Raw genomic sequence first — 13,252 nt, forward strand, 5'->3', positions numbered from 1 at the left:
TGGGAAGGAAATCGGCCGTGCCCTTTCAAAGGAACCATCCCGGCATTTGCCTGAAGCAATTTAGGGAAATCACGGAAAACCTAAATCAGGATGGCCGGAGACGGGATTGAACCGTCGTCCTCCCGAATGCGAGTCCAGTGTGCTAACCACTGCGCCACCTCGCTCGGTATCCGTGGAGGAATGTGGTTGCAATACCATAGCAAGTCAGCACATTTTGCATTTCCCATCCGAGACCATTTCGTCACAGTATTCAGAGAAGGATGGACCGCCCTGGAGATCATGTTTGGCCACAGAGGACTACATGAGGAGCTTTGTTTATGGTCCGCCCCTGTAAGATCAGAAGAAGATCTGGATAAAGGAGTTATGGCTTCGGCAAAATGTGTCATCATGTCCCATGTGGTTTATACGTAATTTTTCAGGACTTACTTAAAATTATATGCAACGAACTTCGTGGTCGACGTATCGCACACCTTTTGAACTAAACTACGTAATGAACCTCAATATCAGTGCAAGAGTTAACACAGTAAGTCGATTTTGTTTCCGTCGTAAGACTGGAACGGAGCGTTTCCGATGTGACACTTTGCCTACAAACTACTTCCCACAACCTCCAAAAGTTTGTAGCAGAGTTTATTAACTCTTATCTTCTTTGTGGCACTATTTTCTGAAACACAAAATTGTTTACATATCACTCTAACTAAAAGAAGTGATGGAAACCGAGACACAACAGGTTTAAAAAGAAACTTAATAATTTTCTTAAGATGGACAATTTCACGAATACATATTCTAAGAAATTACAGAGGAGTGGCTCTGAACAACCTCAAATATCGAGGCTGAGTAAAATCGGAAATACTACAGCTCGTCCGCTGTTTGGAATCATCGTCTAAGTTTATTTCTTATGGAACTCTAATTTTGCTCTGTCAGAAATTTTACCCCGCTAACGACAAAGAAGTTATTGGAGAGTATACACACACTGCCTGAGAAATTGAGGTGAGGCACCCAGAATACATGGTCTTATGTTAATGTAACTTCGTGCACTAACACACTATCGGCGGGTACATAAAGGATAAGAGTCGCAATTCTCTACGACAGGTAAACGGTCACCAGAACACATTAATGTTTTTTTTTCGTGTTCAGTGTTGTTAGCAGATTTAGTAAAGGATGTAAGGGCGTGACCAGCGTCAGATGTTGGGTTATCACTGTGAAGAACACGGAGATGACGCGTACTCGTGTGAGACGGTATTATCAGCACCTCACAGTGTCTGAAAGGGGCCTCACTGTACATCTCCATTTGGACGGCTGGTCGAATCATGAAATATCCAGGTATGTGGGGCATTCGGATATGGTAGTAATCCAATGTTGTACTGCATGGGAACGTGAGCGCAAGCATACTCGTCAAGGTTCCGGCCGATCACGTATGGCCACTACAGACGAGGTTCGCCGCATTTTGCACCAAGTACATTGTAGCCCCTTCACATTTGCGCCTGCCACCGGGTAACTAGTAATGGTCTCGCTTGTACATTCTGTGTCATCCCACACCATTGGTCACAGAGTAGCAGTGATCAGACGAGGGAATTACCTTCCCATGCGTAGGCTACCGATAACACTACAACGCAAACGTCTGAGTCTGGAGTGATGCCGTGTGCAGGAAGAATGGACTGCTGGCGAATGGGGTCGCATTGTGTTCTACGATAAATAGCGGTTCTGCACTACCGCGCACGACCATCGTCTACGAATATGGCGGCGGCCAGCCGAAAGGTTAAACGCTTCCAATGTTTTGAAGAGGAACAGCGGAGTCACGGTGTGGGGAGCAATCGGGTGTGACATCAGGTAGCAGATGATAGTGACTGTGTGACCGAAAAGCGGAATGTCAGACATCCTGCGTTACATGTACACTACTGGCAATTAAAATTGCTACACCACGAAGATGACTTGCAGCAGACGCGAAATTTAACCGACAGGAAGAAGATGCTGTGACATGCAAATGATTAGCTTTTCAGAACATTCACACAAGGTTGGCGCCGGTGGCGACACCTACAACGTCCTGACATGAGGAAAGTTTCCAGCCGATTTCTCACACACAAACAGCAGTTGACCGGCGTTGCCTGGTGAAACGTTGTTGTGATGCCTCGTGTAAGGAGGAGAAATGCGTACCATCACGTTTCCGACTTTGATAAAGGTCGGATTGTAGCCTATCGCGATTGCGGTTTATCTTATCGCGACATTGCTGCTCGCGTTGATCGCGATCCAATGACTGTTAGCAAAATATGGAATCGGTGGGTTCAGGAGCGTAATACGGAACGCCGTGCTGGATCCCGACGGCCTCGTATCACTAGCAGTCGAGATGACAGGCATTTTATCCGCATGGCTGTAACGGATCGTGCAGCCACGTCTCGATCCCTGAGTCAACAGATGAGGACGTTTGCAAGACAACAACCATCTGCACGAACAGTTCGACGACGTTTGCAGCAACATGGACTATCAGCTCGGAGACAATGGCTGCGGTTACCCTTGACGCTGCATCACAGACAGGAGCGCCTTCGATGGTGTACTCAACGACGGAACTGGGTGCACGAATAGCAAAACGTCATTTTTCAGATGAATCCAGGTTCTGTTTACAGCATCATGATGGTCGCATCCGTGTTTGGCGACATCGTGGTGTACGCACATTGGAAGCGTGTATTCGTCTTCGCCATACTGGCGTATCACCCGGCGTGATGGTATGGGGTGCCACTGGTTACACGTCTTGGTCACCTCTTGTTCGCATTGACATCACTTTGAACAGTGGACGTTACATTTAAGATGTGTTACGACCCGTGGCTCTACCCTTCATTCGATCCCTGCGAAACCCTACATTTCGGCAGCATAATGCACGACCGCATGTTGCAGGTCCTGTACTGGCCTTTCTGGATACAGAAAATGTACGACTGCTGCCCTGGCCAGCACATTCTCCAGATCTCTCACCAACTGAAAAGGTCTGGTCAATGGTGGCCGAGCAATTGGCTCGTCACAATAGGTCAGTCACTACTCTTGATGAACTGTGGTATCGTGTTGAAGCTGCATGGGGAACTGTACCCGTACACGCCATCCAAGCTCTGTTTGACTCAATGCCCTAGAGAATCAAGGCCGTTATTACGGCCAGAGGTGGTTGTTCTGGGTACTGATTTCTCAGGATCTATGCACCCAAATTGCTTGGAAATGTAATCACATGTCAGTTGTAGTATAATATATTTGTCCAATGAATACCCGTTTGTCATCTGCATTTCTTCTTGGTGTAGCAATTTTAATGGCCAGTAGTGTATTATCTCTCATGCGACAGTTTTGTGGTGCCAATGCTCCTCCATATATGGCATGTAAGTCTATGAAGTGGCTGTGTCACGTTGAGGTATTCTAGGAGTCAGCAAGATCCCCAAATATGTTCTCGATGGAACGTGTGTGGGGCCAGTTCGGTAGTCAAATCCGCTCCTTACCCAACCGAATTAGTGCGTACATCCAGGCTAGACAAAGTGCAACATAAATGCACTCATACTGCCAAGTTCTTTGTAAATTTGATAGTCTTTTCTAATCACCGAAATGATATCATATACACTCTCAACCCGTGATGTTTCATTTTGTTGTCTCATCCCCTTCTGGCTGCTTTACTTTTTTGTCAGGCCGTGTGCCCCAGAAATGTTGCTACAAATTTCGAGGGGATAGGAATCCGTATCCCGAAACGTCATCTACCGATGCTGCTGAACGTCGAAGCTGTAGGTGCCGGAGCCTGCCACTAGGGCACCCCTTCGGCAGCAGTCGTTACTTTGTACACTGACGGACAGTAGGCGGAAGGTCTCGGATTTTGATTGTAATTCAGCGATAGGGGCTGAGTGCCGCGATTGTCAGAAGAGGAGATGAAGCTACTTGCTGCATAGGCAGACCTTTTTCCTGTGAATATGATGCTGTTTTGCCTTGGTGAATGACGGCTTCTGACTAGTGTCTCCATCTGCAGTTTGTTTTTCTCTTTTGTACCGAAAAACACTGCACATTATAGAGGTTTCTAGGAGGAAAATAAGCTGCAGATGGAAACACATGTCCGAAACCATCATCCACCACATTTTTATGTCCATCGCATTCATAGGATGCAAGGCCTGCGTTCGTAGCTGCTAGCTCCGTCTTCTGCAATGGCGATCGTAGCAGTCTCTCGCGATCACCGAATAACAAACAACATGGCGAGCCATTCCGCCTACGGTCCGACAGCGTACGAAGTCACGTTTGCTGCTGAAGGGGTGGCCTATTGGCAGGCGCCGACGCCTGGAATTTCGACGCTGTTAGCGTCGCTGGATGACGTTTCCGGTCACGGGATCCTGTTCTCGATTTGTTCCTGAAGACACCCTGTACGACTGCTCAAAGTTTCTCGCAACATTTCTCGGACGCTCTGTGAGTGATGTTCACCTACTTCGATACCCATCTTTCTTTTTTCTCTGTTTGGAGCTGCCACTAACCGTCGCAAACTTCGCAGCACATTCATAACACAAAAACTGGTTGTCTAGGCGACGTACCACAGGACAGTATGGAAACTAAAAGCTGTCGCCATACAATGTGTGCAGTTACAGCCTCAGTAGGACAGAAAACAAAATAATGTTAGTGAATACACATCCAGTTTATAGCTGGATGAACATGTTATCATTTAAGTGGGACCTAATCCCATTTACATTTCTAACCAGTTCTAGGTTATGAACCTCATTTTGGTGCTAATGTCAGGCCGGCCGGTCCTATTTGAAGTTCTCTTCTACGCACCACCTGCAGTCACGTTTGTATCCGTTCTCGTGCACAGTGCTGGCCAGAAACACGAAAAAAATTTACAAGATATATATCGAGTATTTCTTGTCTTTTCAGTGAATTAATCTCTGACTTAAATGCGAGCCTTTTTCACAGATGTACAAAGTTGAAAGGTGCTTCATTAATTTCTTTTCCTGCTTGTCAGTTAAAATTAAATATGTTAGCCCAGAAAAATCGTATCTAGATAACTGAGAACTGCTACGATGCAACTATATTTCCTAGAACGTATTTAGTTTATTGATCTGTACCAAATAGATAATACTAATAAACTTCGTTATTATGATTTAAACGCGTTAAATTCAAGTAACAATGTATGTTTGAAAATTTAAAAAAATAACTCGCATCAGATTTCCTACTTGCGACACAGATTTCTTCGCCGCATATTATTTTTTTAAAATAAGGTATAAATGATGAAAATATCGGCTTCAACACTTTTTATACGAGCTATAATTTACAGCAACTTAAAAAATACTTTCTAGTATACTTCTTTTTTATCTTTTCTAAACAAAGAGATTATACACCATCTATAACTGTGCCATTGCAGCTTAAAAATTCTAGCTGGACACTTCTGGTCGAAATTTTACATAAAATATAAGCAACCTGCAAAATTTACATTTCTAACTCACTATCTTATAAAACATTGTGAATTACAGTCTTTTACACTATTAGCATAATGAAATAATATTTCTCACATATCTTTTTCTTCGACGTACCAAGGGAAACAACTACGATAGAGTGAGTATTTTACATTATTAAATTTCCACTTTACAATGAAAGTAGATAAGAAATGAAGAAATTTGAGAGAAAAATTGTGTTGATCTGCGCGTTTGTAAGAGTTTCTTGAACATAATTTTAAATGAGTGAATGACAATGTACTTTTCGTATTATTTTAAAGGTTTCAGTGAATTTTGAAAATCGTCTCGTAACCTTGTGCTTCATGCATAGATTTGAGAGTAATGCTAGATTGACTTCATATTTGTCTAAAACTTTCAATAATTTATCCTCTGGTCCATTGCCTTAGGTAAGTTTCAGGTCCACAAAAGCTAGATGTTCTGTTTCATTCTAACCGGAAGAGGACAGAATGCCGAATTCATTTTACTGAACAAGCAAGCGATGTCCGAACTGGTAATTCATATGTCGATAATAATTACAAATCTTACGGGAAGATTGAGTAGTATCGTACACATGTCGTAAGTTCAAAGAAGGGCAGCTTGTTTTGTATTATCGCGAAGTAGAGGAGATAGTGCTCCAGACATGATGCGTGAAATGGTGTGGCAATCATTAAAAAAAGGCGTTTTCGTTGCGACGGGATCCTCTCAAGAAATTTCAAATACCAGTTCTCTCCTCCGATTGCGAAAACATTCTGTTGGCACCCACCTACATAGGGAGAAATGATCATCACGATAAAATAAGAGAAATCAGGGATCGCACAGAAAAATTTAAGCGCTCCTTTTCCCGCGCGCCGTTGGAGAGTGGAACGGTAAAGAGACAACTTGAAAGTGGTTCATTGAGCCCTCTGCCAAGCACTTCATTGTGAATAGCAAAGTAATGACGTAGATGTAGATAAGCTTTTTCAAAATCGTAATTTTTCCTGAAGGTTGTATTGGAACGTTGTTCACACTAAACAATTCTGCGATATGTTAAATTGTGAACGGAATAAGCCCAAACCATAATATCAGTTTAACCTTTAATGAAACATCATGCATATAGTAAAGACTCTTCAGCTGTTTATGTGGGCAAAAATGGTTCAAATGGCTCTGAGCACTATGGGACTCAACTTCTGATGTCATTAGTCCCTTAGAACTTAGAACTAGTTAAACCTAACTAACCTAAGGACATCGCACACATCCATGCCCGAAGCAGGATTCGAACCTGCGACCGTAGCGGTCTCGCGGTTCCAGACTGCAGCGCCTAGAACCGCACGGCCACTTCGGCCGGCTATGTGCGCAATTCCCGTGGGTCGAACCGTCACGATATATATTAAATACTTTTTGTCTTTTCAGTGAATTAATCTCAGACTTAAAAGCGAGCCTTTATCACAATTTACAAAGTGAAAAGATGCTTCATTAATTTCTTTTCTGCTTGTCAGTTAAAATTAAATATGTTAACCCAGAAAAATCATAACTAGATAACTGGAAACTGCCACGATGTCAACTGTATTTCCTAGAATGTATTTAGTTTATTGATCTGTACCAAACAACTGAGCTCATATAGAGGCTTACGGGCAACTGTCTTTGCGAATCATTCGCGACTGGAACAGGGAAAAGGAGAAATAGCAGTGGAACAGAAAACACCCACCGCCACACGCCATTCATGAAAGAGAGTGTCATCCAGCTCTGAGCTGTGTTGAAATTTTCAAGCCTCTAGCTCATCGAGAAGTTAGTTTAAAATCAATTGCAAATTAAGTACGCAACAGAGAGAGACAAGAAAGCGACGTAATTAAAACGTGTTAGAAAAGGGTAACGAAGTGACTTCCCGCAATTCAAATAGTGAAGGGAGCCAGGCCCAAGACCAAACAGTTTGGGAACCTCTGTATTACGCAATGCGGTACTTAAAATTTGCGTTGCTGTGCAATTATTCCGTTGCGTTGCTTGACTCTTAGTGACGGTGGGAATCATGTTTTCAGGCCTGAAGACTATCATCAACGCCCTCCTCCACTCGTTCAGGCAATTGGCGGAAGTCATGACGCTGACGATCTTCTGCCTGATGGTGTTTGCCCTGTTCGCGCTGCAGGTGTACATGGGAGAGCTGAGGAACAAGTGCGTCAGCCGCATGAACACCACCAACGTCACGCACGCCGAGTTCAAAGAGTAAGTTGCAGGCACGCCTTTGCCGCTCTCAGTTACTTGTCCTCCCCAGTCCTGGGCTTAGATTTTATGAGTAAAAAGTTTACATTGTTGTTGAATGCATTGTTATTGCTCAATGGAATGTTCTTGGGCAAAATAAGACTGAAATACTGAAATTAAAAAACTGATGAGATTCATTAAAATTTTAGAATATGCTGACAGTGAATACTATTTATGTTGGAAAATAATTAAAATACGTCCAATTCCCGCAATATTCAATATTAAACACCTAACAGTTATGAAAACAACGTCGCCTCACTTGAATGTGGAAGTATGTTACCAAATGTAGTCCCATTACTGTTATGAGTAAAAAGTTTACATTGTTGTTGAATGCATTGTTATTGCTCAATGGAATGTTCTTGGGCAAAATAAGACTGAAATACTGAAATTAAAAAACTGATGAGATTCATTAAAATTTTAGAATATGCTGACAGTGAATACTATTTATGTTGGAAAATAATTAAAATACGTCCAATTCCCGCAATATTCAATATTAAACACCTAACAGTTATGAAAACAACGTCGCCTCACTTGAATGTGAAAGTATGTTACCAAATGTAGTCCCATTACTGTTGTGATGAAATAAAAAAATCACTTATTCGATAATGTAGGGTCTATTAGCATATCACACCAGGGTTTAAACGCATTCCTGTCCAAAATTGCCTTTAATTTCCAAAGACGTGTTAACATTGCGATGAACACCCTTTTTAAATATATGGTGCGACCTAATGGGAACATGCAAAGACGGAAAACAAGTGATGCGGTGAATGCATATGGTGTACACAGGACGTTTGGTTTATTCCCTGAGCTAGGAAAAAAATAGAATTTCGAGGTAGCATATATGCTACATTGGGATTGAAGAGGTTATGATATTCGTAATGTGTCACATTATAGTGTTGACTGCCTCGTCCACCTATGATCTGTGCAACACTCTCAGCTGAGCAAGACGATGTCGTAATCAGGGTTTTCCTTGAGGAATTGCTAGTTAATAGTCCTTGTTGCAGTTCCACTCAAGGAAACATTTATTGAGAACCAACTGTGACGGCATGTAGCTGCATGTTGTAGTTCTTACAGTTTTTTGACTAGGACAGTGATTACCGTCATTGGCTGGAATAATTACCTGCTTTATTTTATTCTAAATACTGACTTAAGATACGGGCGAAGAAAGTGTTTATGGAAGAAAGTTAAATCTAATCTCACTTTTCCTGGCAGCTATTCACTCCACATGATTAAACTGCAGGGCTATTAGATCAATAATAAAGGCAATCGATTATCAAATTATGATAATGCAAACGACGGACATAATATTAAAAACTAAACATACGTATATTCGAACGATACTGAGTTTCACAATTGTGTTAACTAACGTATGATATTGTTCTACGTCACAATTTAAAAGCTGTATTTCTCTAAGTAGTCTCCTAACCGGTACCTAACAGATGTTACTGACGAAACTCGATATTATAATTTGAAAATGTAAAATTCAAGAAACGCTGTCTGCTTTGAAAAGTTTTAAAAAATGTCTTCCACGAATGTCATCCTTCAATGGCCCAGACAAGTGCTCGCTGCGACATGTGACGTGTGACAGCCCTGCATGGTCTCCCTGACCGCTGCAAATCGTGGAGCACCGCCGACCCGCCTCCTGAAGACCCCACCATCCGTGCCCCAGCGACTAATTGTACTTCCGTCGACAGCAGATGCTCCACAGACTTTGCACAAGCGTTTGTGAATATTCCTCACAGTTTCTTTCATTGTAGTGAGAAATTCGACAACAGCACGTTGCTTGTAACGTACATCATCTACAGACGCCATTTTAAAAACTGTCCTGCAGCTACGCTATCTGTCGGATACTTGGCGCGCTCACTCAGGAGACTTCTGATAATACATACGCATCGTTTCGCATTGGTAGCATTGTTTCCTGCTGAGAAAAAAAATGCTGTGAGTTACTTTCTGGGTAACTCTCGTAATCACCAACAACTTAAGAAGTTACACCCGTTAACTTACGACGTAATTTTTTTGTAACGTATATTGCGACGTTCACTCTCTGTAATCCGGTGTTTAAACCGAGATTAAAGGTGTAAATAATTGCAAAATTTTAAGCTACATTCATGCTCATACACGGTGTTTCAAAAATGACCGGTATATTTGAAACGGCAATAAAAACTAAACGAGCAGCGATAGAAATACACCGTTTGTTGCAATATGCTTGGGACAACTGTACATTTTCAGGTGGACAAACTTTCGAAATTACAGTAGTTACAATTTTCAACAACAGATGGCGCTGCAAGTGATGTGAAAGATATAGAAGACAACGCAGTCTGTGGGTGCGCCATTCTGTACATCGTCTTTCTGCTGTAAGCGTGTGCTGTTCACAACGTGCAAGTGTGCTGTAGACAACATGGTTTATTCCTTAGAACAGAGGATTTTTCTGGTGTTGGAATTCCACCGCCTAGAACACAGTGTTGTTGCAACAAGACGAAGTTTTCAACGGAGGTTTAATGTAACCAAAGGACCGAAAAGCGATACAATAAAGGATCTGTTTGAAAAATTTCAACGGACTGGGAATGTGACGGATGAACGTGCTGGAAAGGTAGGGCGACCGCGTACGGCAACCACACAGGGCAACGCGCAGCTAGTGCAGCAGGTGATCCGACAGCGGCCTCGGGTTTCCGTTCGCCGTGTTGCAGCTGCGGTCCAAATGACGCCAAGGTCCACGTATCGTCTCATGCGCCAGAGTTTACACCTCTATCCATACAAAATTCAAACGCGGCAGCCCCTCAGCGCCGCTACCATTGCTGCACGAGAGACATTCGCTAACGATATAGTGCACAGGATTGATGACGGCGATATGCATGTGGGCAGCATTTGGTTTACTGACGAAGCTTATTTTTACCTGGACGGCTTCGTCAATAAACAGAACTGGAGCATATGGGGAACCGAAAAGCCCCATGTTGCAGCCCCATCGTCCCTGCATCCTCAAAAAGTACTGGTCTGGGCCGCCATTTCTTCCAAAGGAATCATTGGCCCATTTTTCAGATCCGAAACGATTACTGCATCACGCTATCTGGACATTCTTCGTGAATTTGTGGCGGTACAAACTGCATTAGACGACACTGCGAACACATCGTGGTTTATGCAAGATGGTGCCCGGCCACATCGCACGGCCGACGTCTTTAATTTCCTGAATGAATATTTCGATGATCGTGTGATTGCTTTGGGCTATCCGAAACATACAGGAGGCGGCGTGGATTGGCCTCCCTATTCGCCTGACATGAACCCCTGTGACTTCTTTCTGTGGGGACACTTGAAAGACCAGGTGTACCGCCAGAATCCAGAAACAATTGAACAGCTGAAGCAGTACATCTCATCTGCATGTGAAGCCATTCCGCCAGACACGTTGTCAAAGGTTTCGGGTAATTTCATTCAGAGACTACGCCATATTATTGCTACGCATGGTGGATATGTGGAAAATATCGTACTATAGAGTTTCCCAGACCGCAGCGCCATCTGTTGTTGAAAATTGTAACTACTGTAATTTCGAAAGTTTGTCTGCCTGAAAATGTACTGTTGTCCCAAGCATATTGCAACAAACGGTGTATTTCTATCGCTGCTCGTTTAGTTTTTATTTCCGTTTCAAATATACCGGTCATTTTTGAAACACCCTGTACATACGCATCGTTTCACATTGGTAGCATTGTTTTCTGCTGAGAAAAAAATGCTGTGAGTTACTTTCTGGGCAACTCTCGTAATCACCAACAACTTAAAAGTTACACCCGTTAACTTACGACGTAATTTTTTTGTAACGTATATTGCGACGTTCACTCTCTGTAATCCGGTGTTTAAACCGAGATTTAAGGTGTAAATAATTGCAAAATTTTAAGCTACATTCATGCTCACAAGTTAAGGATAATGCTGATACATGGTGAAACACCGCTAAGGTGGGAGGTTTGCGGGGTTAAATCACCTCGGACTATGACCATGCGGTGCATTTGACCTGCGGTCGTCGCACGGTGGCGCTGGCAGCAGTCCACATACGCAGAGGTGTGTTGGTGCATGTCAGACTACGGTGCAGCGAGTAAGTGTGCAGACGTTTTCAGACTTGCTAATGGTGACTGTGTGGTGTGTTGAAAATGGCTCAAAGAACACATATTGATGACGTTATGAGGCGTAGAATACTAGACCGACTGGAAGCTGGTCAAACACAGCAGGTCGTACCACAGGCCCTTCGTGTGCCACAAAGTGTGATCACAAGAGTATCGCAACGATTCCAGCAGACAGGAAACGTGTCCAGGCGCTACAGTACGGGACGTCCACAGTGTATAACACCAGAAGAAGATATATCACGATCAGTGCCTGCAGACGGCCACGGAGTACTGCAGGTAGCCCTGCTCGGGACCTTACTGCAGCTACTGGAAAAGTTGTCTCCAGACACACAGTCTACAGACGACTGAACAGACACGGTTTATTCACCCGGAGACCTGCAAGGTGCATTCCACTGACCCCTGGTCACAGGAGAGCCCGTAAAGCCTGGTGACAAGAACACGGTACATGGTCATTGGAACAGTGATCCCATGTTATGTTCACGGACGAGTCCAGGTATTGTCTGAACAGTGATTCTCGCCGAGTTTTCATCTGGCATGAACCAGAAGCCAGATACCAACCCCTTAATGTCCTTGAAAGTGACCTGTATGGAGATCGTGGATTGACGGTGTGGGGTAGGATCATGATTGGTGCACGTACACCGCTGCATATCTTAGACGAGGAACTGTAGCAGGTCAGGTGTATCGGGACGTCATTTTGCAGCAGAATGTCCGCCTTTTCAGGGGTGCAGTGAGTCCCACCTTCCTCCTGATGGGTGATAACGCACGGCCCCACCGAGCTGCCATCGTGGAGGAGTACCTTGAAAGAGAAGATACCAGGCGAATGGAGTGGCCTGCCTGTGCTCCAGACCTAACCCCCATCTAGCACGTCTGGGATGCTCTCGGTCGACGTATCGCTGAACGTCTTCAAACCCCTACGACACTTCAGGAGCTCCGACAGGCACTGGTGCAAGAATGGGAGGCTGTACCCCAGCAGCTGGTCGACCACCTGATCCAGAATATGCCAACCCATTGTGCGGCCTGTGTACGTGCGCACAATGATCATATCCCATATTGATGTCGGGGTACATGAGCAGGAAACAGTGGCGTTTTGTAGCACATGTGTTTCGGGACGGTTTTCTCAACTTGTCACCAATACCGTGGACTTACAGATCTGTCTCGTGTGTGTTCCCTATGTGCTTATGCTTTTAGCGTCAGTTTTGTGCAGTGCCACGTTGTGTGGCACCACATTCTGCAATTATCCTTAATTTATGAGCATGAGTGTATATAACGTTAACTTTTATAATTATATAAGTGTTGTTTAAATACTCCTTCTCGATTTTATCGCACTAAATAAAGCCTGCGAGGGTTTACTTTTTATCAAACAAAATCACATATTTTTATCCGTTTTTTTTTTAATAGAAGACACAAACGAGCTGTTAAAGAACTAAATTTTATATTTGATTTATTTTTTTGAATTATACTATCTCTGTAGCACGTACACAATCTAGTAAC

The 13,252-nt window shown here is 43.5% G+C and overlaps 1 protein-coding gene across 1 annotated transcript in view; it reads left to right on the forward strand.

Annotated features, from left to right (window-relative positions):
- LOC126191195 (sodium channel protein 60E-like) overlaps nucleotides 1-13,252 on the forward strand; it is a 339,817-nt gene that overhangs the window by 17,593 nt on the left and 308,972 nt on the right. The window contains exon 3 of the mRNA XM_049931990.1: nucleotides 7,439-7,622. Coding sequence (XP_049787947.1) covers nucleotides 7,439-7,622 — 184 coding nt within the window. The remainder of the gene's footprint in view (nucleotides 1-7,438; nucleotides 7,623-13,252) is intronic.

This window comes from Schistocerca cancellata, chromosome 6 (genome assembly GCF_023864275.1).
Source record: "Schistocerca cancellata isolate TAMUIC-IGC-003103 chromosome 6, iqSchCanc2.1, whole genome shotgun sequence".
In the NCBI taxonomy this organism is placed as follows: Eukaryota; Metazoa; Arthropoda; class Insecta; order Orthoptera; family Acrididae; genus Schistocerca; species Schistocerca cancellata.